Genomic DNA, 27,344 nt, shown 5'->3' on the forward strand with positions numbered 1-27,344 from the left:
AAATGACAGAATACGTCCGTAGACGTCAAATTCCAATCACGTTCATCACTGAACCCCCCCCAAAAAAAGAAAAGAAAAAGAAAAAAATCCAAAACAAACGGAGGAACAAAGCCCTCCCACTGCGTGCAGCTGTTGAAAACATTTGCACATCTGGACCAAGCGCTCAAGGTGGCCTGCTCGCGCTAAGATATGTATATGTATAACATATGTATACATGCAAATTCGCTCTTTAGAGCAAATGCTTGACTAGCGCATTCTGTAATATCAGTGTTAAATACTATCGAAACAGAACGTCTTCAGATTTAACAAAACTCCTTCTACATCTGCGTAACATGTGATTTTGGTGAGCATGCACAGAAGACGCAGAATGGCATCCTTCCAAATAAATCAAACATACCCCTTTTCTTCCATTGTGGTTTGCACAACAACAAGGAGACGGAGATTCGTGTTTAATCCACAAAATCTCAGCTATGATAGCATTAACTGCGGTACTGAAAAGACATCTGGTTTAACAAAAACTATACCCTACATGTAGCCTTCCTGAGCAAGAAAAGGAGGCGTAGAGAGGGAGAAGGAGGGAGATAAACCTTACCTCAGTGGACAGAAAGACGCTCATGAAGCCAGACAGCCCGTATTCAGTAGAAAAGCTCAATTTGTAATCCGTATTACCGTAAAGCTATGTGGTTCTACAGCGCTGAAGTGCAGAATTTAAGATTACACAAGACACAGAGTAATTCAGCAATTCTGCCCCCCACGGCGCAAGCGTTGATCCATCCGTAATCGAAGATCCCTTTTTCTGCAGGGTTAATAGATTGAGGACACTTGCTAAACGACGAAACAGCTTTTGCAGTGTCCCAGCTGTATATTAGTCTATGTTTATGTCTGTAAATTATTTTCTATAAAACACATGAAAGGCTGACGCTTCTCATTTCATTTCCAACTCCGACCTCTTGATGGCAGTATATGCGACGTTTGGTTTAGTGCGGTCAGTAACAGGGTAACGAGGAAGAAGTCTGACATTTATATTTTGGAGAAATTCTCGAACATTTGCGAAATCTGCAGATATGTCCGCGCTTTTTATTATGTTCAAGATTCATGTTCACGCCCAGACCTGATTGTATTGCGAGAATACATGAGCGTGTTGTCTCTTTGACTGTTCGGAATTCATGTGAGTATTTTCAGCGCTTCTCAGGAAGAAGGGTGTTGCGGAATGAGACGTATAATTGAAGGTGTTTGTTAAACTGTGGATCACAGATGTCTCTGAGCGGCCGAATGCGTCTTGTTGACATATTGCATTGTCGCATGTAGTGTTTATGTCACAGGTTCATTTTTTCCGCTTTTAATGCGAGTTGCACAGGTAGGGTCACATAGTGACGATAAACTGGGGTTGGGCAACGAAGACCCGGTTTGTCCTTGAAACACATTCGCTTTGTTTGTTTGTAAATTGTAGGGTTAATTTGATTTGAGCGATGCATTGTGTGACAGAAATGACAAAAAATGTTGTCTTACACATTTTTTTTTTAAACACCTCCAGGCTGTCATAATGACGCGTGACATAGAAGTGGGAGATGAGCTACCCGATTGGGTAGGGGCTAAGGAGTTCTATCAAAAGTATGATCCCAAAGAAGTTATTGGCAGGTAAGTTACTGTTTAAATATAAAACAGAAATGAATATTACTATTCCCAGATCGTTTTAAATGGTACGTCGACTGAAATTTGTCACGTCATCTCGCACTATGGGAAGTTCTCATAATTGATAACCTACATTTTGCACACAGGAATTTAAGATTTACTTTGTTTTTTATCTGTTTTTATCTGTTGTCGTGCAGAGGCGTAAGTAGCGTGGTGCGCCGATGTGTTCACAAACAGACAGGTCAAGAGCTCGCGGTGAAGATCATAGAAATAACCGCAGAGAAGATGACAGAACAACAGTTAGAGGAAGTGAAAAGCTCCACTTTAAAAGAGATCCAGGTCCTCAATATGGTGAAGGGACACCCGTCTATCAGTAAGTGTGAACCCTGAAAACCATAGATCTCTTTGATTTGCTCTGGAGCGTGTATGAGGAAGGTGTTTAACCGCGTGTCTGGATAGTGATCGCTGTTCTCTGTCTGTCCCTGTTACAGTCACACTCGTTGATTCTTACGAGTCTACAACCTTCATATTTTTAGTATTTGATCTGTGAGTATGAGCTGATCCTCATTCTCTCTCTCTCTCTCTCTCTCTGTCTCTGCCTCTCTCTCTCTCTCGCTCTCTCTCTCTCTCTCTCTCTCTGTCTCTGTCTCTCCCTCTCTCTCTCTCTCTCTCTCTCTCTCTCTCCCTCTCTCCCTCTCTCTCTCTGTGTTTTTAAATTTGTAATGTTGTAAGGCTGTAAAAAAAAAAAAAAAAAAAAAAAAAACCAAAAAAACAAAACAAACAAACAAAAAAAAAAACCAAAACAAAAAAAAAACAAACCTTTGTCTTGTATTTCTGTTTGTAAAAGTATTCCAGGGGCGCAATGCGAAGGGGCAATTTGACGCTCTATCTTATTATGATCTCTGTTGAAGGTATTAGAAATCCGACTGATGCACCAATTGTAAGTCGCTTTGGTAAAAAGCGTCTGCCAAATAACTAAATTGTAAATTGTAAGATATTAAACTTAACCTTGTAAGCAACGTATAAACATATAGGCCTATGGTTTGCATTATACATAACATATCCTGAAAAAATGTAGGCGGTATTTGGCATTATCATTTTCTGCAGTTTTATGAATCCCTGAGAATTCTGGGGGTTTTTTGTTCAATAATGGGGGGATCAGACGCATAGTGGTTTTAATCAGAGCAGATTCATATTTACAATGTCTTGCCATTTTCAGCTAGTAAACGTGCCTGATGTAGATGAACTGTGTGGTGGTTGAGTTGATGTTGACTCGTTCTCTGTGTTCCCCTCAGCATGAGAAGAGGAGAACTTTTTGATTATTTAACGGAGAAAGTCACTCTTGGCGAGAAGGAGACCAGGTGATTCATTCTGCACAGTTTAAGCTCTGAACTGTCTGACTGCGTGCACACACACACACACTCTCTCTCTCTGTCTCTCTCTCTTACTCACACACACACACACTCTCTAGCTGGTCTGTAACGAAGTAGAGAACAATACCATGATAAAACGGATCCTTTGTTAAAATTCTCGGTTTTTTAGGAGTATAATGCGAGCGCTGCTGGAAGCCGTCCAGTATCTCCATTCTCTCAGCATCGTTCACCGGGACCTGAAACCAGAGAACATCCTGCTGGACGACCAGGGCCACATCAAACTCTCCGACTTCGGTTTCTCCGTCCAGCTGGAGCCTGGAGAGAAGCTGAGGGGTGAGAGATGCTTTTTAGGATTTTGGGTATTCGCCCCATGATCAGGCAGGCTGCTAAAGAAATGCACTTCTTTTCTTTAATCTCTTTGTACCGACTAAGACCACAGTGTGAGTTGTTTTGTTTGCTCTCTGCAGAGCTGTGTGGAACTCCAGGTTACCTAGCACCGGAGATTCTCAAATGTTCCATGGACGAGACGCACGAGGGATATGGGAGAGAGGTGGACCTGTGAGTCCTCAGATCACTGCACAAAACTGCACAGAAATGTTTCACTGCACAGAGATGATTCACTGAGCAGACATGTTTCACTGAACAGAGATGATTCACTGAACAGAGATGATTCACTGAACAGAAATGTCTTGCTGAATAGAAATGTTTCACTGCACAGACATGATTCACTGAAATGTTAAGGGGAGCAGAAGTGGTAAGGAAGTGTTAAGGGGAGTAGAAGTGGTAAGGAGGTGTTAAGGGGAGTAGTGGTGTTAAGGGGAGTAGAGGTGTTAAGGAAGTGTTAAGGGGAGTAGAGGTGTTAAGGGGAGTAGAAATGTTAAGGAAGTGTTAAGGGGAGTAGAGGTGTTAAGGGGAGTAGAAGTGGTAAGGAAGTGTTAAGGAGAGTAAAAGTGGTAAGGAAGTGTTAAGGGGAGTAGTGGTGTTAAGGGGAGTAGAGGTGTTAAGGAAGTGTTACAGGGAGTAGAAGTGTTAAGGGGAATGGAGGTGTTAAGGGGAGTAGAAGTGTTAAGGGGAATAGGGGAGTAGTGGTGTTAATGGGAGTAGAGGTGTTAAGGAAGTGTTAAGGGGAGTAGAAGTGTTAAGGGGAATAGAGGTGTTAAGGAAGTGTTAAGGGGAGTAGAGGTGTTAAGGGGAATAGAGGTGTTAAGGAAGTGTTAAGGGGAGTAGTGGTGTTAAGGGGAGTAGAAATTGGGGCACAGCTACAGTGATGCAGAGACTTAGATTTCTTGTTTTAAACTGAAAAAAACAGTGACGTCAGACACACACTTCATATTTTGTCCCCACGTTGTCATGGTGTCGTGGAGTTGGACAGTGAGAGGTGATTTTTTTTTTCCATCCTCTGACTCTCTGCCCTCCTGTCTGTGGTTTAGGTGGGCGTGTGGCGTGATTCTGTTTACCCTGTTAGCTGGATCTCCACCCTTCTGGCATCGCAAACAGCTCCTGATGCTCCGCATGATTATGGAGGGTCGGTACCAGTTCAGTTCTCCAGAGTGGGACGACAGGTCCAGCACCGTGAAAGACCTGGTCAGTCTCTTTGCTTCCAGTCTGGGTTTTTTAAATGTTTTCTTATTGGATCATTCTAATACAGATTTCCAGTCTAGTCCTGGAGGGCCAGACTCCAGACCTGAGGAATCCTGTGATGCAGTGTTTAAATCGTGAAATAGTTTGTGAACATAATCCTTCTTCTCTCTGATTGTCTTACACTTTTTTTCACACCCCATCTCCTGACAGAGAGGTTTCAGTGTCACTGGTGTAACTGGTTTAGTAACACTAAAAGCCTGTGTGTGTGTTCCAGATTTGCGGGCTGTTGGAGCTGGAGCCGGCGAAGCGTCTGACGGCTGAACAGGCCTTGGCTCATCCCTTCTTCTGCCAGTACCAGAGGGAGAAGGTTCGCCTCTTCAGCCCCAGAAAGACCTTCAGAGTGAGTGACTATTTTAGTCCTGAAGACTTTGAGTACCAGCTTTGGTGTATTCAGTTGATGAAGAATTGCAGTTTGCCATTAGAATAAATCTAAGCTTTCACTGAAACCATAGTTTTTACCAATGTGAAAAACAGAAGACATTTAAACATAACACACAGGAGAGAAACAGAAATATTAAAGGATGCTGGTACAGAGTCATTGTAAATGAGAGGTCTTAGTGGGGTAAGGTGCTGTACTGCACGACCAGAGAGTGCGTGTCTCATTCAGTGTGAGTGTTTACGTGTGTGTGTCCTGGCTGAAGTCTGAGTATCGGGATGGTCTGTTATATGCGCAGGTCATGATCTGGACCGTGCTGGGCTGTATTCGCATACAGTGCCGGTACCACAGGGCACGACCCTTGACCCGTGAGCTCCTGGCCAGGGACCCTTACTCGTTGCGCGGTGTGCGTAAGCTGATTGACGGCTGCGCTTTCCGGATATACGGACACTGGGTGAAGAAAGGGGAACAGCAGAACCGAGCGGCCCTCTTCCAAAACACCACGAAAGTTTTTCTTCTGGGTCTGGAAGAGTTTGACAATTAAGAGTTGTAATATTGCCCCCCCCCCCCCCCCCCCCCCCCCCCCCCCACTTTGGGAACATTTTGTTTGTGAAACATTAAGAGTTTTAGTGGAGCACTCTGTTTTGCTTTTCGTTTTATGAAACATGGGTTGTGTTACTGGTCTGAGTAATTCAGGGACCAGAGTCAGTCCAACGTGAGACGAGCATAATTCCATTATTTATTCATCATAATGATCGCACAGTTTAAAGCAAGAAGGAAAATGTCAGATTAATTTGTTCCACATTTCAATAGATTTTCTTTCTCTGATTTTACTAATCTGGCTGCATTTGCTAAATGAGTGTTTAATCCATGTTGACATTTGTGTTGTGGAAACCATGGATTCCTCAACAGGGCTAAATATTTTATAATCTAACAGGATTAAAAACAAAACAAAAAACAGCATTTGTGAACCTACAACGTTTTTCAATATCTAATCCTGTCAGTGGTGCTTCTGTACCCCCTGTCTCTCTGTCTCTTAGAGGTCTTTCTCTAAGATTCCAATTAGAATGGATTTGTAATTTCTACCTTAACAGAGATGTTGATTGTGACTGGATAGCACCCAGTGTAAAGCTTATACTACATCCATTCCAGTCCTGTCCAATAAAGAGTGGCTTTAACCCTAACGTTTTAACACCTTAAGTGTCCTAAAGTAAGAGAACTGTCTATTACACCACAGAGATGGGGTTACCATAGAAACCTCATGACCACAGTAAATGCAGTAAAACAAAACAGAATGCTCATGTTCTCTGAGCTAAATCTACAACATATGTTTTGTTATGTTTTATCACGCTGTCTGTTCGAAAACCAGTCGTGTGTGTGTGTGTGTGATTGTTTTCTGCAAGTTCCAGAATCAGGTGATTTTTGCATGTTTGCCGTGGATAAATACTCTCTCGTCAGCTTGAACCCTAACAGACAGAAATGGTGACATTCTTGTTCTTTGGAGACTGAGGATCACATTAAAGCCTGTGTTAAGGCAATGCCTCTCTTACTGTTGTGTCCACACTTTGAAAGGTACTGTACTGATTTGAAAATAAAATATATAATTAATATTAAAGAAACTTATTTTACCTAACCTCTGCCAGTGTGTTGGGATTATATTTTGGTACCCTGCTCTGCTATCTCCTTTACAGCTAATGTGATATTCATGCTGTTTGATCAGGACATAACACACAGCACATACAGTTTTTTCACGAGCACACGACAACAGGCATATACAGAAAAAAGGCTGAAGTAACTTGAGAGGCATCATTTTCTTTGACTGGCTGAAGAGTGAAAACAGAAAATGTGCACATGGAGCCAGATGGGGGTGCTTTTCTCTCACTTTTTACTTTTGAGATTCGTCTCCAGTGACACCAGCGCGCTGTTCAGCTGTTCTGCACTTTCCTGCAAACGCTGTTGGAGCTGGGCAGTCAAACGCATCACTTCCTCTTTCACTTCCTGTTGAACTATTGTCCTCAGCTCTGCCTTAGAGGACGGACGTGCTGAGGGAGATAAGATAATTTTTTCTAAACATGTTGAAACTATTTCTGATGGGTCAGTATAACTTGTATCTAGACATTAAAAATGCTTCTAATGCACACATTCCTAACAGTAGCAGGAATACTATTACATGAGTGTTATAGTGTTATATGAATACCATTATGGGATTGTGTTATATACTCCTATAAGAAATGTAACAGGTTCTTTTAGCTCTGCTCCGCTCCAGTGTTCAGGGTACCTGCTTCTGTGGCTTCAGCCCCTGTCTTCAGTGGCTCTATAGAGACGCACGGCTGTTCACACTCTCTCTCTGTCACACACTCTCTTTCTGGCCCACGCAGTCCATCTGACACACATTCTACAGACACAACACACCCACAGTGAGCACCACACCTCAGCTGCTCCGCAGGTACTGCAGATAAGTTGAATTGTCTGAATTGTCAGTGTTCAGCAGCAGTACCAGAAAAGGCCTCCTGGTCAGGAGCCGTGTGCTGTGGGAGCCCGCAGTAGGACAGAGACAGGTCTAGGCAGACCTTAGAGAAGAGAGGATCCAAATAAATTAACAGCCACATTAGTGTTCAGTGGCTTACAGCATGAACGAGAGGCAGTCTGGAAATCTCAGAATAGGAATGAACTTTTGATCACCTGAGGTGTAAATATGTACTTGTACAGGACGTAGTGTCGCATGTAAGTGTTGATGAAATACTTTGTAAACTGGGTGACTTGTTCTGAGCTGAAGAGGCTGATGCTAAAAGGTGGTCTCTGGTTTTAGAGGGGAGAACATCAGTAGAAGATTAGATGGAAAATATGTTATAACAGTTTAAATATAAAACATATTTGACAAAGAAACAGTCAATCTTGCACTTCTTTCCTTTTGAAAATAATATTGTCTTTGGAGACCTTGAAGCCAACGTACTGTGACTGAGTGACATAGCAGGAGATGTGTCAGGTAAGTCCAACAGTCATCCATGTTGTTAAAGGACGTTTCTGAGGTGAAAAATCAAGATAATAAAAATTATGAATATACTTTTGCAAATAAATATGTCAGTGTTGGCCATTCACATCCGTGTCGAACAGTTTGTGAAATTAGTCGATGTCTGTTTATAAACAGACATAAAGCAGAACTTGAACCAAACAAGGCTGGTGTTCATAACAGTGTTATGGTGAATCACCAGCGTTGGTCTGATGTACATTCTTGACGATGGAGAGGAGAACAGATGTCTGCTCTTTGTTGTATTTCATCTCTCTGCAGAACAACAGGATGTTCAAATACAAGTCGACCAGAATCCCTCTTCTGGGTTCAGCAGCCTCGACACCCAGAGCACGACAGAGGATCCTGTGAAAAACAAACGCTTTAAGTGGCAGAAAATAGCCTACCATGTCTCTTCATATCAGGTTCATTTATTTACCTAAAAAGGGCAATGGCGAACACAGTGTCTCTGGTCTGTTTACACTGTACGCACATTCTACATTGTAATGGCCTTCTGGTGACTTATTACATATGTTACAAATACAAACATCTTTAATAGTTTGAGCTTACACAGCCCATCGCCCTTCTGTTGTAATTATAAAACACAGGTGATGGTGGTGGCTGTGGTGGAGGAGGGGGGGGGGGGTGTGCCCATGGACGTGCGTCACGAACTAAATCAAAACCCTCCTCGTGGTTTTAACATCATCGTTAAAATAAATTATGAGGATAGAAACCTTTCCAGCTCTGGTGTGGCGTCAGACTCAATTTTGTCAATTTCTTCCATGTCTCTGTAGCTTACGTCTGCCCTGTAAGTGGAGAAAACACCCGAAGCTTTACTTCTTGGACTAGTCACGGTGGATTTGGCCTTCGGTTCTGTATCATACACACAGGGGACTTACCATAATAACACCTTGGCTTTTAATGGATGAGGCTCCTACGAAATAAACGTGACAACACTGATAAATTATGACAGATAAAGGACGTTTTCAACCGTGTCTTACTTTATAAGAAGTGAATAAATATTCTTTAAACAGCTCATGGGCAGAAAGCTGTGTTTTATACTTGCATTCTTACCACTATTTTCGACATTATAGTCCTCTTTCAAAACAAGCGATACCAGTGCGAAGAAACTTCTTCCTACACCCTGCAGTTGTCATGCAAATTTTTATTCCCTGAGACAAAAGGTTAGCCAAAAGCAAAAGTGGATTACTTCATGGTATGTTTGTGTTGCACTGTATCCTAGCGACGCTAATAAGTTTCCTCTGGGAAGCCCGGCATATCCTGAATGTTATCCAGATAACTGGCAAACGAGTAAAACACTGTATTGCTAACACCAGACTTTGTGAGGTCTTAAAGTGCTTCGGGGCTTCAAAATAGTAAATAAAATCTATTATTTTGGATAGTCTTTTGTCTTTTGAATGTTTTGGAAGAATGTATATAAAATATACGCAAATATGTACGAGTTGAAATGGAACGACGTAGAAGAAAAAACGATCGACTATTATTTTGAAATATTTAGCCAGCAAGCCATGCAGGAAGTTTGTGTCTGTCACTTCCGCTTGTTGGCTTCATTTGGTGATAGTTTTTGCGGCTTGTGCAGGTTTGTACCTGTGTACACAGAAATGAATAGATAAATATTAATTTAGCCATGAACTAAAGAAGCTTTTGCTGCAGTACACACAGAGATAGCTGTTACGAGTAGTAGCAAACTTAGACTCTAAGCAGTTAAAATTATGACTGAAATAACCAGCTATCTGTCCCAACTAAAGCTAATACTGGCAGTGCAAGCTAGCATCAACCATCCTCAACTAGCAAGTTAGCATCGAATAATTTAATCACTGCAGGGTTGAAAACCGGTTATTTTAGCTTTTTATATTCTTTATGTTAGCATAGCAACAATAACATATGGCTGGTCTAGAGAATGGTGGTTTTGGATCGTAGAAATTATATATTGATGAAATGATGGCTATCGTAGCGAATTAGCATTAGTTAGCTCTCCCATTGGGACGGAGAAGGTACTAATCGGAACAGATGTAACAAATATAGCTTATCGCCTGTAATGTTAAAACACTGTCTGGAAGTTCCTCAAGGTAGCTGGCTACAAACTGGGGGTTGTAAGCCCAGCATACGAGAAAGAGAAGTTTATTATCAGTCGGGTTATCTTGTTAGCAGACAGCGTGGTGAAACTGTTTAACACTTAATGACATTTGTAACCACATTTTAAAGTCATTTAGTAGCGCCTCTGTCCTGACGGTCATTTTTCCAGAGCTCATCAGCTTTAAACATCTCCTCTGTCTGACAGTCTTCCTGTATCTCTTTCAACACAGACCATGTCTGGCACAGGAGGAGGGAAGCGCGCCTCTGGTGGGGACAGTCCCCCAGGGCCACCAGAGAAGAAGTCCAAAAAAGAGGAGAAAACGACCACCACTCTCATTGAGCCCATTCGCATCGGTGGAGTGTCTTCCACTGTAAGTCACCCTGTGGTTGTCAGTATCACATGATGGGGGGGTGTGAATCGTTTTCCAAAACAGACTCAAGGCTAGATTATTTCCCCCCTTTTTGCAGGAGGAGATGGACATGAAGGTGATTCAGTTTAAGAATAAGAAACTGTGTGAGCGTTTGGAGCAGAGGCAGGCACTGGAGGATGAGCTCAGAGAGAAGATTGAGAAGCTGGAGAAGCGTCAGGCCACTGACGACACCACTCTGCTTATAGTGAACCGCTACTGGACACAGGTACTCAACCCAGTATCCTGTGTCCCTACACCGCATACACACCACACTTCCTGCTCTTCTCGCTGACTGCTGTCTGATGCGGTCTTTTTCCAGCAGTCTTTTCATTTATTTTATTTTGCCATGTACATATGTTAAGTCTGAGCTGGTGTTTCTTACTTGCAAACAGTGGTTAAATGAACTCTGACCCCTTGTCTTTAAGACAGACTTGGTCTCCTGTTTAACGTTTGTATTTGTACAGTCGGATGCAGTGGTTACAGCAGTAGTAATGTCAGACCAGTAGACGTGTGTTCCTCTAGCCTGCAGGTTAGAGACATTGGTTTAAGTGTCACTGAAATATGTCTGTCGTGCAGCTTGAAGAAAACGTTCACAAGCTGCTGCAGAGAGTGGAGCCAGTGGAGCCCCCTGCACCTCAACCCACCAGGGCCTCTCCAGCGCCGACCCCTGCCCCCGAACCTGCTCCTGACCCTGTCCTGACCTCTCCTCCTGTGCCCGCCCCAGCTGAGGGGGAGGACTGTATTCCCCAGCCTCCTGCCCCTGAGGAAGAGGAGCAGCAGACGCAGCCTGATGCGGTGGAGAAGCTTGAGGAGGAACTCTCTGCAGAGCAGCCACCACTGGAAACGGTCCCTGGTAAACTCCACAAAGACAGTTATGGTCTCACACTCCTGTGCACAAACAGTCTTAAACCAAATCACATGACAGTGCTGTAAACGCCTCACTGAATTACTCTAATTGAGATCTGGACTGCTTGTTCTCTTTCCTTCATCATGCGGAAATTATTTGCCAACATTTAAAAAAAAACAAGAAAAAAAAACTGTCATTTGTTGTAAGCCTTACATTTGCACTGCACAGCGGATTAACTGTTATACTTTTGGTCTTTTCTTTTGCTGTAGCTCCGCCCCCTCCTCCTCCGCTGAGTGACAGTGCCAAGTCTTTCCTGTCCACTCTGGAGAACAGCAGCGAGGAGGAGCTCAGCCTGCAGCTGCAGGATCGCATGCAGTTCAGCAAGGGAGCCGTCGCATGCATGGTCTGCATCTTTGACCGCCTGCACACCTGCATCCAGGACCTGTGTGCCCGCGTTCAGGCTGCAGGTGTGTATCTGCCAATACAGTCACCACACAGAAAACTGCTCCGAAGTATAAACTCGTACACAGTGGTGAACCGATGAACTGGTTGTTCAGGTAAACCGCTCCATTTCAAACGATGACTTTGGCTGCAGTTTGGATGATCTGGTTCTTACATGCAGATTGATTCACTCTGTGTGCGAATTTGTTTCTACGTCATTACACTGTAAAATCGGGTATTTTTTTCATGGCCCATGCTTTAAAACACACATGGGCGTTTGTTGTTCCTGCGTGTCATGGTGAAGCCATGTTGTGGTAGTGCTGGCTGTGTGTAATGACAGGCTCAGCTCTAGGGCATTAATTACTCTTCTGGTTTAGTGACATGGTGGAGATGTGTAGTGTGATGGTGGAGATGTGTAGTGTGATGGTGGAGATGTGTTGTGTAGTGTGATGGTGGAGATGTGTTGTGTGATGGTGGAGATGTGTTGTGTTGTGTGATGGTGGAGATGTGATGTGTGATGGTGGAGATGTGTTGTGTAGTGTGATGGTGGAGATGTGTAATGTGATGGTGGAGATGTGATGTGTGATGGTGGAGACGTGTAGTGTGATGGTGGAGATGTGTTGTGTTGTGTGATGGTGGAGATGTGTTGTGTGATGGTGGAGATGTGTTGTGTTGTGTGATGGTGGAGATGTGTTGTGTTGTGTGATGGTGGAGATGTGTTGTGTTGTGTGATGGTGGAGATGTGTAGTGTGATGGTGGAGATGTGTTGTGTGATGGTGGAGATGTGATGTGTGATGGTGGAGATGTGATGTGTGATGGTGGAGATGTGTGATGGTGGAGATGTGATGTGTGATGGTGGAGATGTGTGATGGTGGAGATGTGTAGTGTGATGGTGGAGATGTGTTGTGTAGTGTGATGGTGGCGATGTGTTGTGTTGTGTGATGGTGGAGATGTGTTGTGTGATGGTGGAGATGTGTAGTGTGATGGTGGAGATGTGTAGTGTGATGGTGGAGATGTGTTGTGTGATGGTGGAGATGTGTTGTGTGATGGTGGAGATGTGTAGTGTGATGGTGGAGATGTGTAGTGTGATGGTGGAGATGTGTTGTGTTGTGTGATGGTGGAGATGTGTTGTGTAGTGTGATGGTGGAGATGTGTTGTGTGATGGTGGAGACGTGTAGTGTGATGGTGGAGATGTGTTGTGTGATGGTGGAGACGTGATGTGTGATGGTGGAGACGTGATGTGTGATGGTGGAGACGTGATGTGTGATGGTGGAGACGTGTAGTGTGATGGTGGAGACGTGTAGTGTGATGGTGGAGACGTGTAGTGTGATGGTGGAGATGTGTTGTGTGATGGTGGAGATGTGTATTGTGATGGTGGAGACGTGTTGGTGTCCAGGAAAGTGAAGTTCATTTTTCTTTTCCCTGTCAGTGTGTGAGGATGACCGTGAGAGAGAGATTGCGGCCTTAAACCACACGCTGCTGGATGAGAATAACCGTCTCCAGGACTTGGCCACCTCGCTGCAGGGAAGACACCACAAAATGTCTCTGGAGGTAGGGGACAGTCCTGTCCTGGTTGTGCTTTGACTGAGCTTTGCTGAGTTAGTCAGAGATGTGTTTGTCAGCGTGCAGGTGGGGTTTGATCTGAAGGTTTGTGCTCTTTGCAGTATAATGAGCTGGTTGACAAGGTGACCAGCTCTGAGACCAAGGTGTCTGAGATGGAGACGGCGGTGGAGGACTTGCAGTGGGACATTGAGAAGATCCGTAAGAGGGAACAGAAGCTCAACAAGCACCTTGCTGAGGCTTTAGAGCAGGTCAGCCCGGCGTCTTCTTTGTTTGATCTTTCTCTTTGTTTTCTCTTGGTCATGTATTTGTCAGGGACAGTTCTAAGAAACATTGTTGCAGGTTAAAACTGTGATAGATCCACTGCACATAGGACTATACAGGTCATTCCTTTTTTTTTCATTCTTTTTTTACTTCTGTCTGTTCCTGATTGTTGCCAGTTGAGCTATAAGTTCTACATTCATGAAAAGGGAGTGCGGGTAAAAACTGTCTCAAATTCCATTAAACTCATGATGTAATGACTGTCAGCTGTATTACGTTCCTTGACTGAGAAAATTGAGAGAACTGGGCATTTCATGTTTATAACTACACTACCCTGTTGGAAGTTTTGTGGTAATCAGCTCAGTGTTGGTTTGTATTAGTTAAATTCAGGGTACCACGCCACGGGGCGCTCCGGAGGCCTGCCAGGAGGACAGATCACGCTGAACATACAGAAGGTGAGGACTGGCCGTGTACACCGGCCATTATGGCTTCACATTCAAACTCGGCAGGCAGTCTGACATACGCCTACACCCAGTATCAACTTGTTCTTGGTTTTTGCTCATTCCCAGTTTGAGCAGCTGAACGCGGAGCTGGAACAGAACCAGGAGCTGGCCAACAGTCGTATGGCGGAGCTGGAGAAGGTGCAGCAGGAGCTCCAGGAGGCGGTGAGAGAGAGCGAGAAGCTGAAGGTAACGGAGAAGTTGGAATTCTCCAAATCTTTCCAGTCCATTCTCCTGGACCTCCCTGCCCACCGCAGCTAAAGTTAAACCAGACTCCAGCACACATCATCATCATCATCATCATCATCATACTCTAGATGACTTTTGGCTGGTTGTGTTGGGTGTGAGCCGGTGATGCTGAGGGTGGATAGACTGGGAAACATCACCTTTCTTCCACTCGATTTGCTCTGTTTTATTTCAGCTGCCGTGAGATACCTTTTGGTTGTGTTAAAACAGCAAATGCTTCATGTAACATGTCTGTGCATCCGTACGGCAGATGGATCTGCGGAACGTTCCAGAGGAAGTGGTGAAGGAGACACCAGAATACAAGTGCCTCCAGTCCCAGTTCTCCCTGCTGTACAACGAGTCTCTGAGCGTGAAGACTCAGCTGGACGAGGCCAGAGCCCTGCTGCTGACCGCCAAGAACGCCCACCTGCGCCAGATCGAACACATGGAGGTGAGATCGGGCCGTCTGCATGCCGAGTCTGCTGTGCTGCAGCGGATGATGCGATTAGAAACTGCTTACGTGGTTCATTTAGGACGAAAGTGAAGTCACCGTGGTGGCGGTGGCAGAGATGAATGGAGAATAATTTTTTTCTGCCTGTGCAGAGCGATGAGCTGTCCCAGCAGAAGAAACTACGCACAGAGCTCATCCAGCTGGAGGACACCTTGGCCCAAGTGCGGAAAGAATACGAGATGCTACGTATTGAGTTTGAGCAAAACCTGGCTGCCAATGAACAAGCGGGTAACAGTCTTCCGTTCGTCTCAGCATTTTGTTTGGAGACAGTGTGTAGATGTGAGATTTAGATTTCTATGCTGTGAGATCCCGTTGCTAGATTTGTTTTACTGTAACCACGGAAGCAGACAGGAAGTGCGCGGGAGGGGTGTATCTGATTAGCGAGTTATTGAGCATTTTGGCACAGGTTCAACATCAGACGGACGCTGCGTTTCAGTGAAATGTCTGATGGTGTCTGATGGGCACCTGTATGGTTCTCTGACCCACTGCAGGCCCAATAAACAGAGAAATGCGGCATTTGATCAGCAGCCTTCAGAACCACAACCATCAGCTCAAGGGGGACGTGCAGCGATACAAGAGAAAACTGCGTGAAACACAGATGGAAATCAACAAGGTTTGTCACCCACTCTTGCCTTTAGCTTTACTCTTGCTTTATGCACGATGACTGAGACATCCGTCATTCGAAGAAAAGAAAATTGAACCTCTTGTGTCACTGTTCATGACAGAACAGATCATTCACCTCATGTAAGTTCGAGTTGAAAAGGTCTGAAAGTTTGTGGTATTTTTTCAATCGGAACAGTCAGCAAATTTACCGTTTTAGAAATTCTTTACCAGAGATCTTATCAGCTGCTATGTCAGTGCAGTTTACATGTTGTTGACTGTTTACTCCCTCTGTTACACATCAACTACTGCTTTTTCATGAGACTACACGGCAGCTGCTTCATCACGGTTAAACGATGTGCTTTTCTCAGCTGCGATGCCAGAGCGGTGACGCTGGGCCCTTGATGTTGGAGGAGAGTGTGAGCGACGGAGGACTGGAGGTGAAGAAAGAAGAGGAGGAAGACCAGGAAGAGGAAGAGGAGAGGAGGAGGGAGCTGGAAAGACAGCGAGCCAGAGAGCGAGAGAGGGAGGCTGAGAGAGAACGAGAGAGAGAACGAGAGAGAGAGAGACAACGTAGCGAAGAGCTGAAGAGGAAGGATTCTGACACGCTGAAAATGCTCAGAGCAGAGTTGAAGTATGAGGCACTGTTCATTCACGCATATACACAATCCGCACTGAAACTGTTCATTCACACATGTACACAATCCGCACTGAAAACTGTTCAATCACACATGTACACAATCCGCACTGAAAACTGTTCATTCACACATATACACAATCCGCACTGAAACTGTTCATTCACACATGTACACAATCCGCACTGAAAACTGTTCAATCACACATGTACACAATCCGCACTGAAACTGTTCATTCACACATGTACACAATCCGCACTGAAACTGTTCATTCACACATGTACACAATCCGCACTGAAACTGTTCATTCACACATGTACACAATCCGCACTGAAAACTGTTCATTCACACATGTACACAATCCGCACTGAAACTGTTCATTCACACATGTACACAATCCGCACTGAAACTGTTCATTCACACATGTACACAATCCGCACTGAAAACTGTTCATTCACACATGTACACAATCCGCACTGAAACTGTTCATTCACGCATATACACAATCCGCACTGAAACTGTTCATTCACACATGTACACAATCCGCACTGAAAACTGTTCAATCACACATGTACACAATCCGCACTGAAACTGTTCATTCACACATGTACACAATCCGCACTGAAACTGTTCATTCACACATGTACACAATCCGCACTGAAAACTGTTCATTCACGCATATACACAATCCGCACTGAAACTGTTCATTCACGCATATACACAATCCGCACTGAAACTGTTCATTCACGCATATACACAATCCGCACTGAAACTGTTCATTCACGCATATACACAATCCGCACTGAAAACTGTTCAATCACACATGTACACAATCCGCACTAAAACTGTTCAATCACACATGTACACAATCCGCACTGAAACTGTTCATTCACACATGTACACAATCCGCACTGAAACTGTTCATTCACACATGTACACAATCCGCACTGAAACTGTTCATTCACACATGTACACAATCCGCACTGAAAACTGTTCATTCACACATGTACACAATCCGCACTGAAACTGTTCATTCACACATGTACACAATCCGCACTGAAACTGTTCATTCACACATGTACACAATCCGCACTGAAAACTGTTCATTCACACATGTACACAATCCGCACTGAAACTGTTCAATCACACATGTACACAATCCGCACTGAAAACTGTTCATTCACACATGTACACAATCCGCACTGAAAACTGTTCATTCACACATATACACGATCCGCACTGAAAAATGTTCATTCAAACATATGCACAATGAACACTCTCCATTCTGAAAGCTGTAGGGATGTCTGTTACGCTGTGGAGATGTCTGTTACGCTGTAGGGATGTCTGTTACGCTGTAGGGATGTCTGTTACGCTGTGGAGATGTCTGTTACGCTGTAGGGATGTCTGTTACGCTGTAGGGATGTCTGTTACGCTGTGGAGATGTCTGTAACGCTGTAGGGATGTCTGTAACGCTGTAGGGATGTCTGTAACGCTGTAGGGATGTCTGTAACGCTGTGGAGATGTCTGTAACGCTGTGGAGATGTCTGTAACGCTGTAGGGATGTCTGTAACGCTGTGGAGATGTCTGTAACGCTGTAGGGATGTCTGTAACGCTGTAGGGATGTCTGTAACGCTGTGGAGATGTCTGTAACGCTGTAGGGATGTCTGTAACGCTGTAGGGATGTCTGTAACGCTGTAGGGATGTCTGTAACGCTGTGGAGATGTCTGTAACGCTGTAGGGATGTCTGTAACGCTGTGGAGATGTCTGTAACGCTGTGGAGATGTCTGTAACGCTGTAGGGATGTCTGTCACTCCGTATATGAGAGTGCAGGGACAGCGTCAAGAACAGGCAGCTTATGAGTTTAAAGAAACTCTGGAGCTAAGGTTGCTGTTCTGTGGTTGTCTGAGCTTAAGGCACTCTGTAAAGTGAGTCCAGCATTGAGGACCTTCCTTAATGCTCCCCTGACAAAGCCCCGGCCTAGGCTGCAGGAATGTGTTGGTCTGCGTCCAAGCGAGAGGAGACAGACTAAACAAACGGTACAACACATATAAAGTCACAATTGCATGTTTTCAGTGAATTGTTCTGACTCTGCCTCGCACGTTGTTTTCCTGTGCTGCTCTGCACTGACTCACGCTGATTTATTAATTAACTGTCTAGTGATTAGTTGGAAATGGAGAGAGCTGTGTGAATCATGGCAATTGAAGCTTAGAAACAAAACACTTCAGGATTTGTCTCTGTGAGCAGGACTATCTCAGCCCCGCCCTTGCTCTGCTTCTGTAGATCAGAGATTAGGAGACTTTCCTCAGTGACTGAAGTCTTCTTGCTAGTCAGAGGGCTGTCTGAAAGTCTGGATTAAATGCTACCCTCAAGGTATTCCCTTTGCCGAAGAGTAGGGCGGTCCTAATCCGATCCGAGGCATCGGTATCGGGCCGATACTGGCCCAGAAGACTGGATCGGATATCGGAGGGGAGAAAAATCTATGATCCGATATGCGCAGTGTCACGTGGTGACAACAGTAGTAGTCAATTAGTCACATGAGCATGATAGCTCTCTGTAGAATAGTCACGTCAGCGGTGTGGAAGTATTTCAACCTTGAAGAGGAAAAAAATACAACAGTCAAATGCAAAATGTGCAGTGCAGATGTTTCGAGGGGTGTCCCTGACGCCAACAACCTATTTAACACTAAAAGCATGGCGAAGTTCATCAGCGGATTACTGCGTCAAAGTGACGTTTTTATTATTAAATGGGAAAAAAAAAGTCATGTATGTGTGTTTAATTTTGAATATCGGTATGGGGTTAATTTAAGGCAGATCTTTAGAATGAAAGGGATACTTTTTGTTTTCGTTAGTATAATAATGTGTCTTAAGTTTATTTTGCATGACGCGCCACGAATAGAGCCTTGCTTCAGAAAAGATTAATCACTATCAGTAAATCCAAGGTGTAAGCTCATGGAAAAGACATGATACTAAGCTTTATCTACAACAAATCTTTGCTGACCTGGCAGTGAGTAATCTTTCCTGAAGCATTAAAATACTGTTATCTGGGACACTGTGAGCCTGGGGACTGTATAGCCTACTACATGACACTGTGAGTTTGCGCTGCTGTCAGGCGCGCCACATCTGTGGTATTGGCATCGGTATCGGAAGTGAAAAAGTGGTATCGGGACATCTCTACCAAAGAGATCAAGTGTGAGAAGTTTGCTTAAAAATTAGGCAAATTTGGGATTTAGATAATTCAACCTGGCTTAGCTGAAGGCTCCTTATTTACATGTGTTCTTTTCGAAAATGTCTTTATCCAGAGTGAAACTCACACACACACTCACTCGCTCTCTCTCTCTTTTTCATGGCTGTCTGTTGATGCCTGACAGGAAAGCCCAGGAGTCTCAGAAGGAGATGAAGCTGCTGTTGGACATGTATAAGTCAGCCCCCAAAGAGCAGAGAGATAAGGTGCAGCTGATGGCAGCAGAGAGGAAGTCTAAAGCTGAGGTCTGTGTCTCTGTGTGTCTGTTCCTCTGTGTGTCTCTGTGCTTAAATATCATGAGGTGGTTACACAGCACATTGATTTAATCATTTGTCTTTTTGATGATGTGGATTTTTTTTTTTATTGTGTGATGATCTTATCCTTTAGTCACCAATGCTCTTGAAAGATCAGTGCTCAGTAGGGTTTGTGTTGCCCCTGTCTTTCCCACTGCGGCTAATCAGACATGGAAGGTTTCCTCTACAGAGTCGCCTCAGTTTGGGAATGTTTTTTTTTTTCCTGCCTGAATGTTAAGGGCACCAGTGGCACCATTAAGCCTTCAGCCACCACCTGTTCTCAGATCAGTTTAAAGCATAGATGTGTCTGTGTGTGTGAGAGAGAGAGAGAGAGATGTATATTCATCATCGGTAGTTTAGCGGCCTATGCAGTACCTAAGATATGGACATGGGTGGTGTTCCTAATGGCTGTGGCCAGGGGTGGTGTTCCTGATGGTTGTGGACATGGGTGGTGTTCCTAATGGCTGTGTGCTGTGATAGGTGGATGAGCTGAGGCAGCGGGTTCGAGAGCTGGAGGAGAGGGAGAGGAAGGAGAGTAAGAAACTGGCGGATGAAGACGCTCTGAGGAAGATCCGTGTGGCTGAGGAGACCATTGACCATTTACAGAAGAAACTCACTGCCACCAAACAGGTACGAGTCATCACAACCTGCTCTCACACCGCTCTATACATCAACACTAATCCCAGCTCTATACATCAACACTAATCCCAGCTCTATACATCAACACTAATCCCAGCTCTATACATCAACACTAACCCCAGCTCTACACATCAACACTAATCCCAGCTCTGTACATCAACACTAATCCCAGCTCTATACATCAACACTAATCCCAGCTCTGTACATCAACACTAATCCCAGCTCTGTACATCAACGCTAATCCCAGCTCTATACATCAACACTAATCCTATTTGCGTACATCAATACTAACTCCAGCTCTATACATCAGTATTAAACCTAGCCATCACTGCTCACCACTGGTTTATTTGTATGCTAATATTTGTTGATTTGATTAGTAATTATTTGTTTATTTATACAGTGACTATTTTCTCTATTAGTGGTGATGTGAGGAAAGGCAGATTGATTTGATTAGTAATTATTTGTTTCTTTATACAGTGACTATTTTCTCTATTAGTGGTGATGTGAGGAAAGGCAGATTGATTTGATTAGTAATTATTTGTTTATTTATACAGTGACTATTTTCTCTATTAGTGGTGATGTGAAGAAAGGCAGATTGATTTGATTAGTAATTATGTGTTTATTTATACAGTGACTATTTTCTCTATTAGTGGTGATGTGAAGAAAAGCAGATTGAAGACAGGTGTGGTTGAGGCGGTGTTTCGGTGGAGATGTCTTCATATGTGTGTGTGTGTGTGTGCGTGTGTGTGTGCGTGCGTGTGTGTGTGCGTGTGCGTGTATGTGTGCGTGTGTGTGTGTGTGTGTGTGTGTGCGTGTGCGTGTGTGTGTGCGTGTGCGTGTGTGTGTGTGCGTGTGCGTGTATGTGTGCGTGTGTGTGTGTGTGTGTGCGTGTGCGCGTATGTGTGCATGCGTGTGCGTGTGTGTGTGCGTGTGTGTGTGCGTGTGTGTGTGCGTGTGTGTGTGTGTGTGTGTGCGTGTGCGCGTATGTGTGCATGCGTGTGCGTGTATGTGTGCGTGTATGTGTGCGTGTGTCTGCGTGCAGGAGGAGGAGTCGTTGCTGAGTGAGATGGATGTGACAGGACAGGCCTTTGAGGACATGCAGGAGCAGAACAGTCGGCTGATGCAGCAGCTTCGAGAGAAAGACGACGCCAACTTCAAACTGATGAGTGAGAGAATTAAATCCAATCAGATCTACAAACTCCTCAGGGAGGAGAAAGAGGAGCTGGCTGACCAGGTGCTCACCTTCAAAACACAGGTAAGGAGAAGAAACATGCTGTTAGATTAAAAAGGATCACACGCATGTACATGTACAGACACACATGCGCAGACCAAGCCACACGTGTGCACACACGTTCACATGCACATGTACATGCATGTGCGCACACACACACACACACACACACTTGTATTTATTGTGTAACAAGCAAAATGAAAAATATTAAAATATATAGCCGATAATAAAATCAAATAGAAATTTTGATGAAAGAGATGCCGCATAGAGTGAAGTGTACTTGTTGTTTTGTTTTTAGTTCTTGGTAATGATTCTAGAAGATTCCACCTTTGTGAAGAGCGTGTCTCTTCAGCTTTACTGACTGCAGTGTAAATGTGTAGGTGTGTGGTGGGTCGTGTGCAGTGTGTGTGTACAGTGGGAGGGTGTATAGCTATGGTGTATAATAGGAGTGTATATATGGTGATGTGGTGGGTGCAGGTGGATGCTCAGCTGCTGGTGGTGCAGAAGCTGGAGGAGAAGGAGGGAATCCTGCAGACCACACTGGCCGCGCTGGAGAAGGAGCTGGCCGTCCGCACTCAGGCGCTGGAACTCCATAAGAGAAAGGTTAGAGAGGGTCTCCTCTGCTCCTCCTCTGGCAAACTGATAGGGTTACCATGGAGGAGCTTTACCATAGAGTCTCAGTCTAACTGATATCACTGGGTTACCATGGAGGAGCTTTACCATAGAGTCTCAGTCTAACTGATATCACTGGGTTACCATGGAGAAGCTTTACCATAGAGTCTCAGTCTAACTGATATCACTGGGTTACCATGGAGAAGCTTTACCATATAGTCTCAGTCTAACTGATATCACTGGGTTACTATGGAGAAGCTTTACCACAGAGTCTCAGTCTAACTGATATCACTGGGTTACCATGGAGGAGCTTTACCATAGAGTCTCAGTCTAACTGATATCACTGGGTTACCATGGAGGAGCTTTACCATAGAGTCTCAGTCTAACTGATATCACTGGGTTACCATGGAGAAGCTTTACCATAGAGTCTCAGTCTAACTGATATCACTGGGTTACCATGGAGAAGCTTTACCATAGAGTCTCAGTCTAACTGATATCACTGGGTTACCATGGAGAAGCTTTACCACAGAGTCTCAGTCTAACTGATATCACTGGGTTACCATGGAGGAGCTTTACCATAGAGTCTCAGTCTAACTGATATCACTGGGTTACCATGGAGAAGCTTTACCATAGAGTCTCCTCAATCCTCAGTCCATCTCTCCCTCTCTCTCTCGGTTTCTCACTGTGTCTCTGTCTCTCTGTGTCTCTGTCTCTCCCTCTCCCTCTCTGTCTCTGTCTCTCTCTCTCTCTCTCTGTCTCTGTCTCTCTCTCTCTCTCTCTGTGTCTCTGTCTCTCTCTCTCTCTCTCTCTGTGTCTCTGACTCTCTCTCTGTCTCTGTCTCTCTCTCTCTCTCTCTGTGTCTCTGTCTCTCTCTCTGTGTCTCTGTCTCTCTCTCTGTCTCTCTCCCTCTCTCTCTCTCTCTGTGTCTCTGTCTGTCTGTGTGCCAGGCTGTGGAGGCAGCACAGCTGGCTGAGGACCTGAAGGTGCAGTTGGAGCACTCGCAGGCCAAGCTGAGGGAGATCCAGGCCTCTGTCCTGGATAACCGCACCGCCCGTGAGAGAGAGAGTGGAAACCTCAAACGAGCCCAGGTACACACACACACACATCCAAAACCACCTCTTTATGAATATTAAATGATTACCATTTATGACATTTCAGAAAAATAATATTTTAGACAATTGAATAAAACATGGACAGTGAGAGTCTGTTGCATAGGTTTATTTATAGTCACACTATGTTTATATAGTGTTTATTGAACTGAGTGACTGTGTTGCAGGAGGATCTGTCCAGACTGCGCCGAAAGCTGGAGAAACAGAAGAAAGTTGAAATGTACACAGACGCTGATGAGATTCTGCAGGAGGAGATTAACCAGTACAAGGTAAAATGAGAGAATGATCCTGTCACACACTGAGTGTGTATGCGTGTAAATAAATGAACTTAGTGATTTTAATCTGTTCCATCCACACCTTTTTTTTTTGTTCTTTTGGAGTTATACTTAAGGGTGGAAAATATGATCAGATAAAAAAAAAGATTATGGATGAGATTAACAGATTGTGGATGAGATTAGCAGATGTGGCTGCTCTGGTATGAACTATAGAATGTGTAGTGACTATCTGAGTGGGAATGTTAGTGTGTAAATCAGTGGACTAATATGTGTGTGTGTGTGTGTGTCTCAGGCCAAACTGCGCTGCCCCTGCTGTAACATGCGTGACAAGGAGACTGTACTCACCAAGTGTTTCCATGTGTTCTGCTACGAGTGTCTGAAGACTCGTTACGACACGCGTCAGAGAAAATGTCCCAAGTGCAACGCCGCTTTCGGTGCCAATGACTTTCACCGCATCTATATTACCTAAAGCACTGGCCAAGCACGGCCAGCAGGATGGACAGAATCTGAACGCAAGAATGAAAAAAGAGGAGAAGCAGGGTGTAGAAGTGGAGAACAGAACTGTGGGACAGGAGGCATTACGTGTCCCGCTGTTGAGTCCAGGAAGAGGCTGGATTTTCTGTCAGTTTGTGACAGTTATGCTAAAGACCAAACAGACAGGAAAGAGTATGCAGACTGGAGTGATGTGATTGTAGCTCTAGCCAATACACGCACATGCCCACACACACATGCACACACACCCACACCCACACCCACACACACACACACAAACAGTACTTGTTTAGAGCTGAAGTGTACTTGCATTCTATGTTTTTTTTTTTAAGTTTCCAATCTTCTCTTTGTTAAATATCCCTAAGTTAATTTTTAAGTTGTTTTCTGCATTCTCTTCATGTCTTGGATTTTGTTCAGTTGGCTGTCACTGTTGGGTTTCCCAGTACTGGTCCCCACCGCAGCTTCATGGCTGCTGAAATCCAGAGAGGATGATGTCCATTTGAGAAGCACAGACGTTGTAATTATGAAGCAGATCCAGATCACCTGGCCGCTCGGCAGTGATGATGAAAATCTGTTAGAGAAGCTAGAAGCCTAGTGATTTTTACAGACACATCTGTTGTGTGCTGACTGATAAGAATGGTTGGTTTGATAAAGTGTAAGATTTATCTCCTTCAAACTCCGACGACAGTGTGATCAACAGATTTCCCTTCAGTGCAGTTTCACTGTGGAGACTGGGTGCTGGAACACGAACTGAACTGTTAACAGCTCTTTATTAGCGGGGGAAAAAAACAGAAAGAGAGATGCCTGATTTAATTTCATCGTCTACTGTCTTCATTTAAACATTAGCACTGATTGTTGTCAGTTCTGACTGTGGAAAGACAGGAGAGTGGTCAGTTACACCACAGCTTGCCTCACTGTGAATTCTATACCTTTTACATAAACACCAAAACTCTTTACCATTACAACCCTAAACACCAAAACCCTTTACCATTACAGACATAAACACCAAAACCCTTTATCATTACAGACATAAACACCAAAACCCTTTACCATTACAACCCTAAACACCAAAACCCTTTACCATTACAACCCTAAACACCAAAACCCTTTACCATTACAGACATAAACACCAAAACCCTTTACCATTACAGACATAAACACCAAAACCCTTTATCATTACAGACATAAACACCAAAACCCTTTACCATTACAGCCATAAACACCAAAACCCTTTACCATTACAGACATAAACACCAAAACTCTTTACCATTACAACCCTAAACACCAAAACCCTTTATCATTACAGCCATAAACACCAAAACCCTTTACCATTACAGCCATAAACACCAAAACTCTTTACCATTACAACCCTAAACACCAAAACCCTTTACCATTACGAGCCTAAACACCAAAACTCTTTACCATTACAAGCCTAAACACCAAAACTCTTTACCATTACAGACAACCCTAAACACCAAAACTCTTTACCATTACAACCCTAAACACCAAAACTCTTTACCATTACAACCCTAAACACCAAAACCCTTTACCATTACAACCCTAAATACCAAAACTCTTTACCATTACAGACATAAACACCAAAACCCTTTACCATTACAGCCATAAACACCAAAACTCTTTACCATTACAAGCCTAAACACCAAAACCCTTTACCATTACAACCCTAAACACCAAAACCCTTTACCATTACAACCCTAAACACCAAAACCCTTTACCATTACAGACATAAACACCAAAACCCTTTACCATTACAGACATAAACACCAAAACCCTTTATCATTACAACCCTAAATACCAAAACCCTTTACCATTACAGACATAAACACCAAAACCCTTTACCATTACAGACATAAACACCAAAACTCTTTACCATTACAAGCCTAAACACCAAAACCCTTTACCATTACAGACATAAACACCAAAACTCTTTACCATTACAGACATAAACACCAAAACCCTTTACCATTACAGACATAAACACCAAAACCCTTTATCATTACAGACATAAACACCAAAACCCTTTACCATTACAGCCATAAACACCAAAACCCTTTACCATTACAGACATAAACACCAAAACTCTTTACCATTACAACCCTAAACACCAAAACCCTTTACCATTACAGACAACCCTAAACACCAAAACTCTTTACCATTACAACCCTAAACACCAAAACTCTTTACCATTACAACCCTAAACACCAAAACCCTTTACCATTACAGCCATAAACACCAAAACCCTTTACCATTACAGCCATAAACACCAAAACCCTTTACCATTACAGCCCTAAACACCAAAACCCTTTACCATTACAGACATAAACACCAAAAACCTTTACCATTACAGACATAAACACCAAAACTCTTTACCATTACAGCCATAAACACCAAAACCCTTTACCATTACAACCCTAAACACCAAAACCCTTTACCATTACAGACATAAACACCAAAACTCTTTACCATTACAAGCCTAAACACCAAAACTTTTTACCATTACAACCCTAAATACCAAAACCCTTTACCATTACAGACATAAACACCAAAACTCTTTACCATTACAACCCTAAATACCAAAACCCTTTACCATTACAGACATAAACACCAAAACCCTTTACCATTACAGACATAAACACCAAAACTCTTTACCATTACAAGCCTAAACACCAAAACCCTTTACCATTACAGACATAAACACCAAAACTCTTTACCATTACAGACATAAACACCAAAACCCTTTACCATTACAGACATAAACACCAAAACCCTTTATCATTACAGACATAAACACCAAAACCCTTTACCATTACAGCCATAAACACCAAAACCCTTTACCATTACAGACATAAACACCAAAACTCTTTACCATTACAACCCTAAACACCAAAACCCTTTACCATTACAGACAACCCTAAACACCAAAACTCTTTACCATTACAACCCTAAACACCAAAACTCTTTACCATTACAACCCTAAACACCAAAACCCTTTACCATTACAGCCATAAACACCAAAACCCTTTACCATTACAGCCATAAACACCAAAACCCTTTACCATTACAGCCCTAAACACCAAAACCCTTTACCATTACAGACATAAACACCAAAAACCTTTACCATTACAGACATAAACACCAAAACTCTTTACCATTACAGCCATAAACACCAAAACCCTTTACCATTACAACCCTAAACACCAAAACCCTTTACCATTACAGACATAAACACCAAAACTCTTTACCATTACAAGCCTAAACACAAAAACTCTTTACCATTACAGACATAAACACCAAAACTCTTTACCATTACAAGCCT

The 27,344-nt window shown here is 43.6% G+C and overlaps 3 protein-coding genes across 3 annotated transcripts; 2 read left to right on the forward strand and 1 right to left on the reverse strand.

Moving 5' to 3' along the window:
- The first annotated feature begins 1,036 nt into the window (after positions 1–1,036).
- phkg2 (phosphorylase kinase, gamma 2 (testis)) lies at positions 1,037–5,575 on the forward strand. Its single transcript, XM_030774345.1, has 10 exons — positions 1,037–1,168; positions 1,535–1,638; positions 1,830–2,005; positions 2,124–2,178; positions 2,928–2,993; positions 3,175–3,338; positions 3,473–3,563; positions 4,436–4,589; positions 4,861–4,986; positions 5,321–5,575. The coding sequence occupies exons 2-10, from the start codon at positions 1,544–1,546 to the stop codon at positions 5,564–5,566; spliced, it is 1,173 nt and encodes a 390-aa protein (XP_030630205.1). The 5' UTR covers positions 1,037–1,168; positions 1,535–1,543; the 3' UTR covers positions 5,567–5,575.
- A 1,325-nt stretch (positions 5,576–6,900) lies between these two features.
- Positions 6,901–8,957, reverse strand: cfap119 (cilia and flagella associated protein 119). Its single transcript, XM_030776054.1, has 9 exons — positions 8,929–8,957; positions 8,764–8,835; positions 8,232–8,395; positions 7,976–8,046; positions 7,705–7,821; positions 7,520–7,592; positions 7,379–7,417; positions 7,301–7,312; positions 6,901–7,133 (listed from the first exon to the last, which is right to left on the reverse strand). Exons 2-9 carry the CDS (start codon positions 8,811–8,813, stop codon positions 6,901–6,903), a joined length of 759 nt encoding a protein of 252 aa, XP_030631914.1. The 5' UTR covers positions 8,814–8,835; positions 8,929–8,957.
- Positions 8,958–10,359: 1,402 nt separating this feature from the next.
- Positions 10,360–24,804, forward strand: rnf40 (ring finger protein 40). The gene is made up of 19 exons (XM_030774215.1): positions 10,360–10,497; positions 10,595–10,762; positions 11,113–11,389; positions 11,653–11,850; positions 13,254–13,375; positions 13,489–13,635; positions 14,026–14,100; positions 14,215–14,334; positions 14,642–14,821; positions 14,974–15,109; positions 15,373–15,494; positions 15,853–16,115; positions 19,484–19,601; positions 20,130–20,279; positions 21,331–21,543; positions 21,997–22,122; positions 23,079–23,219; positions 23,408–23,509; positions 23,808–24,804. Exons 1-19 carry the CDS (start codon positions 10,360–10,362, stop codon positions 23,982–23,984), a joined length of 2,973 nt encoding a protein of 990 aa, XP_030630075.1. The 3' UTR covers positions 23,985–24,804.
- The last annotated feature ends 2,540 nt before the right edge of the window (positions 24,805–27,344 follow it).

The sequence above is a fragment of the Chanos chanos genome, chromosome 5 (assembly GCF_902362185.1).
Source record: "Chanos chanos chromosome 5, fChaCha1.1, whole genome shotgun sequence".
Classification (NCBI taxonomy): Eukaryota; Metazoa; Chordata; class Actinopteri; order Gonorynchiformes; family Chanidae; genus Chanos; species Chanos chanos.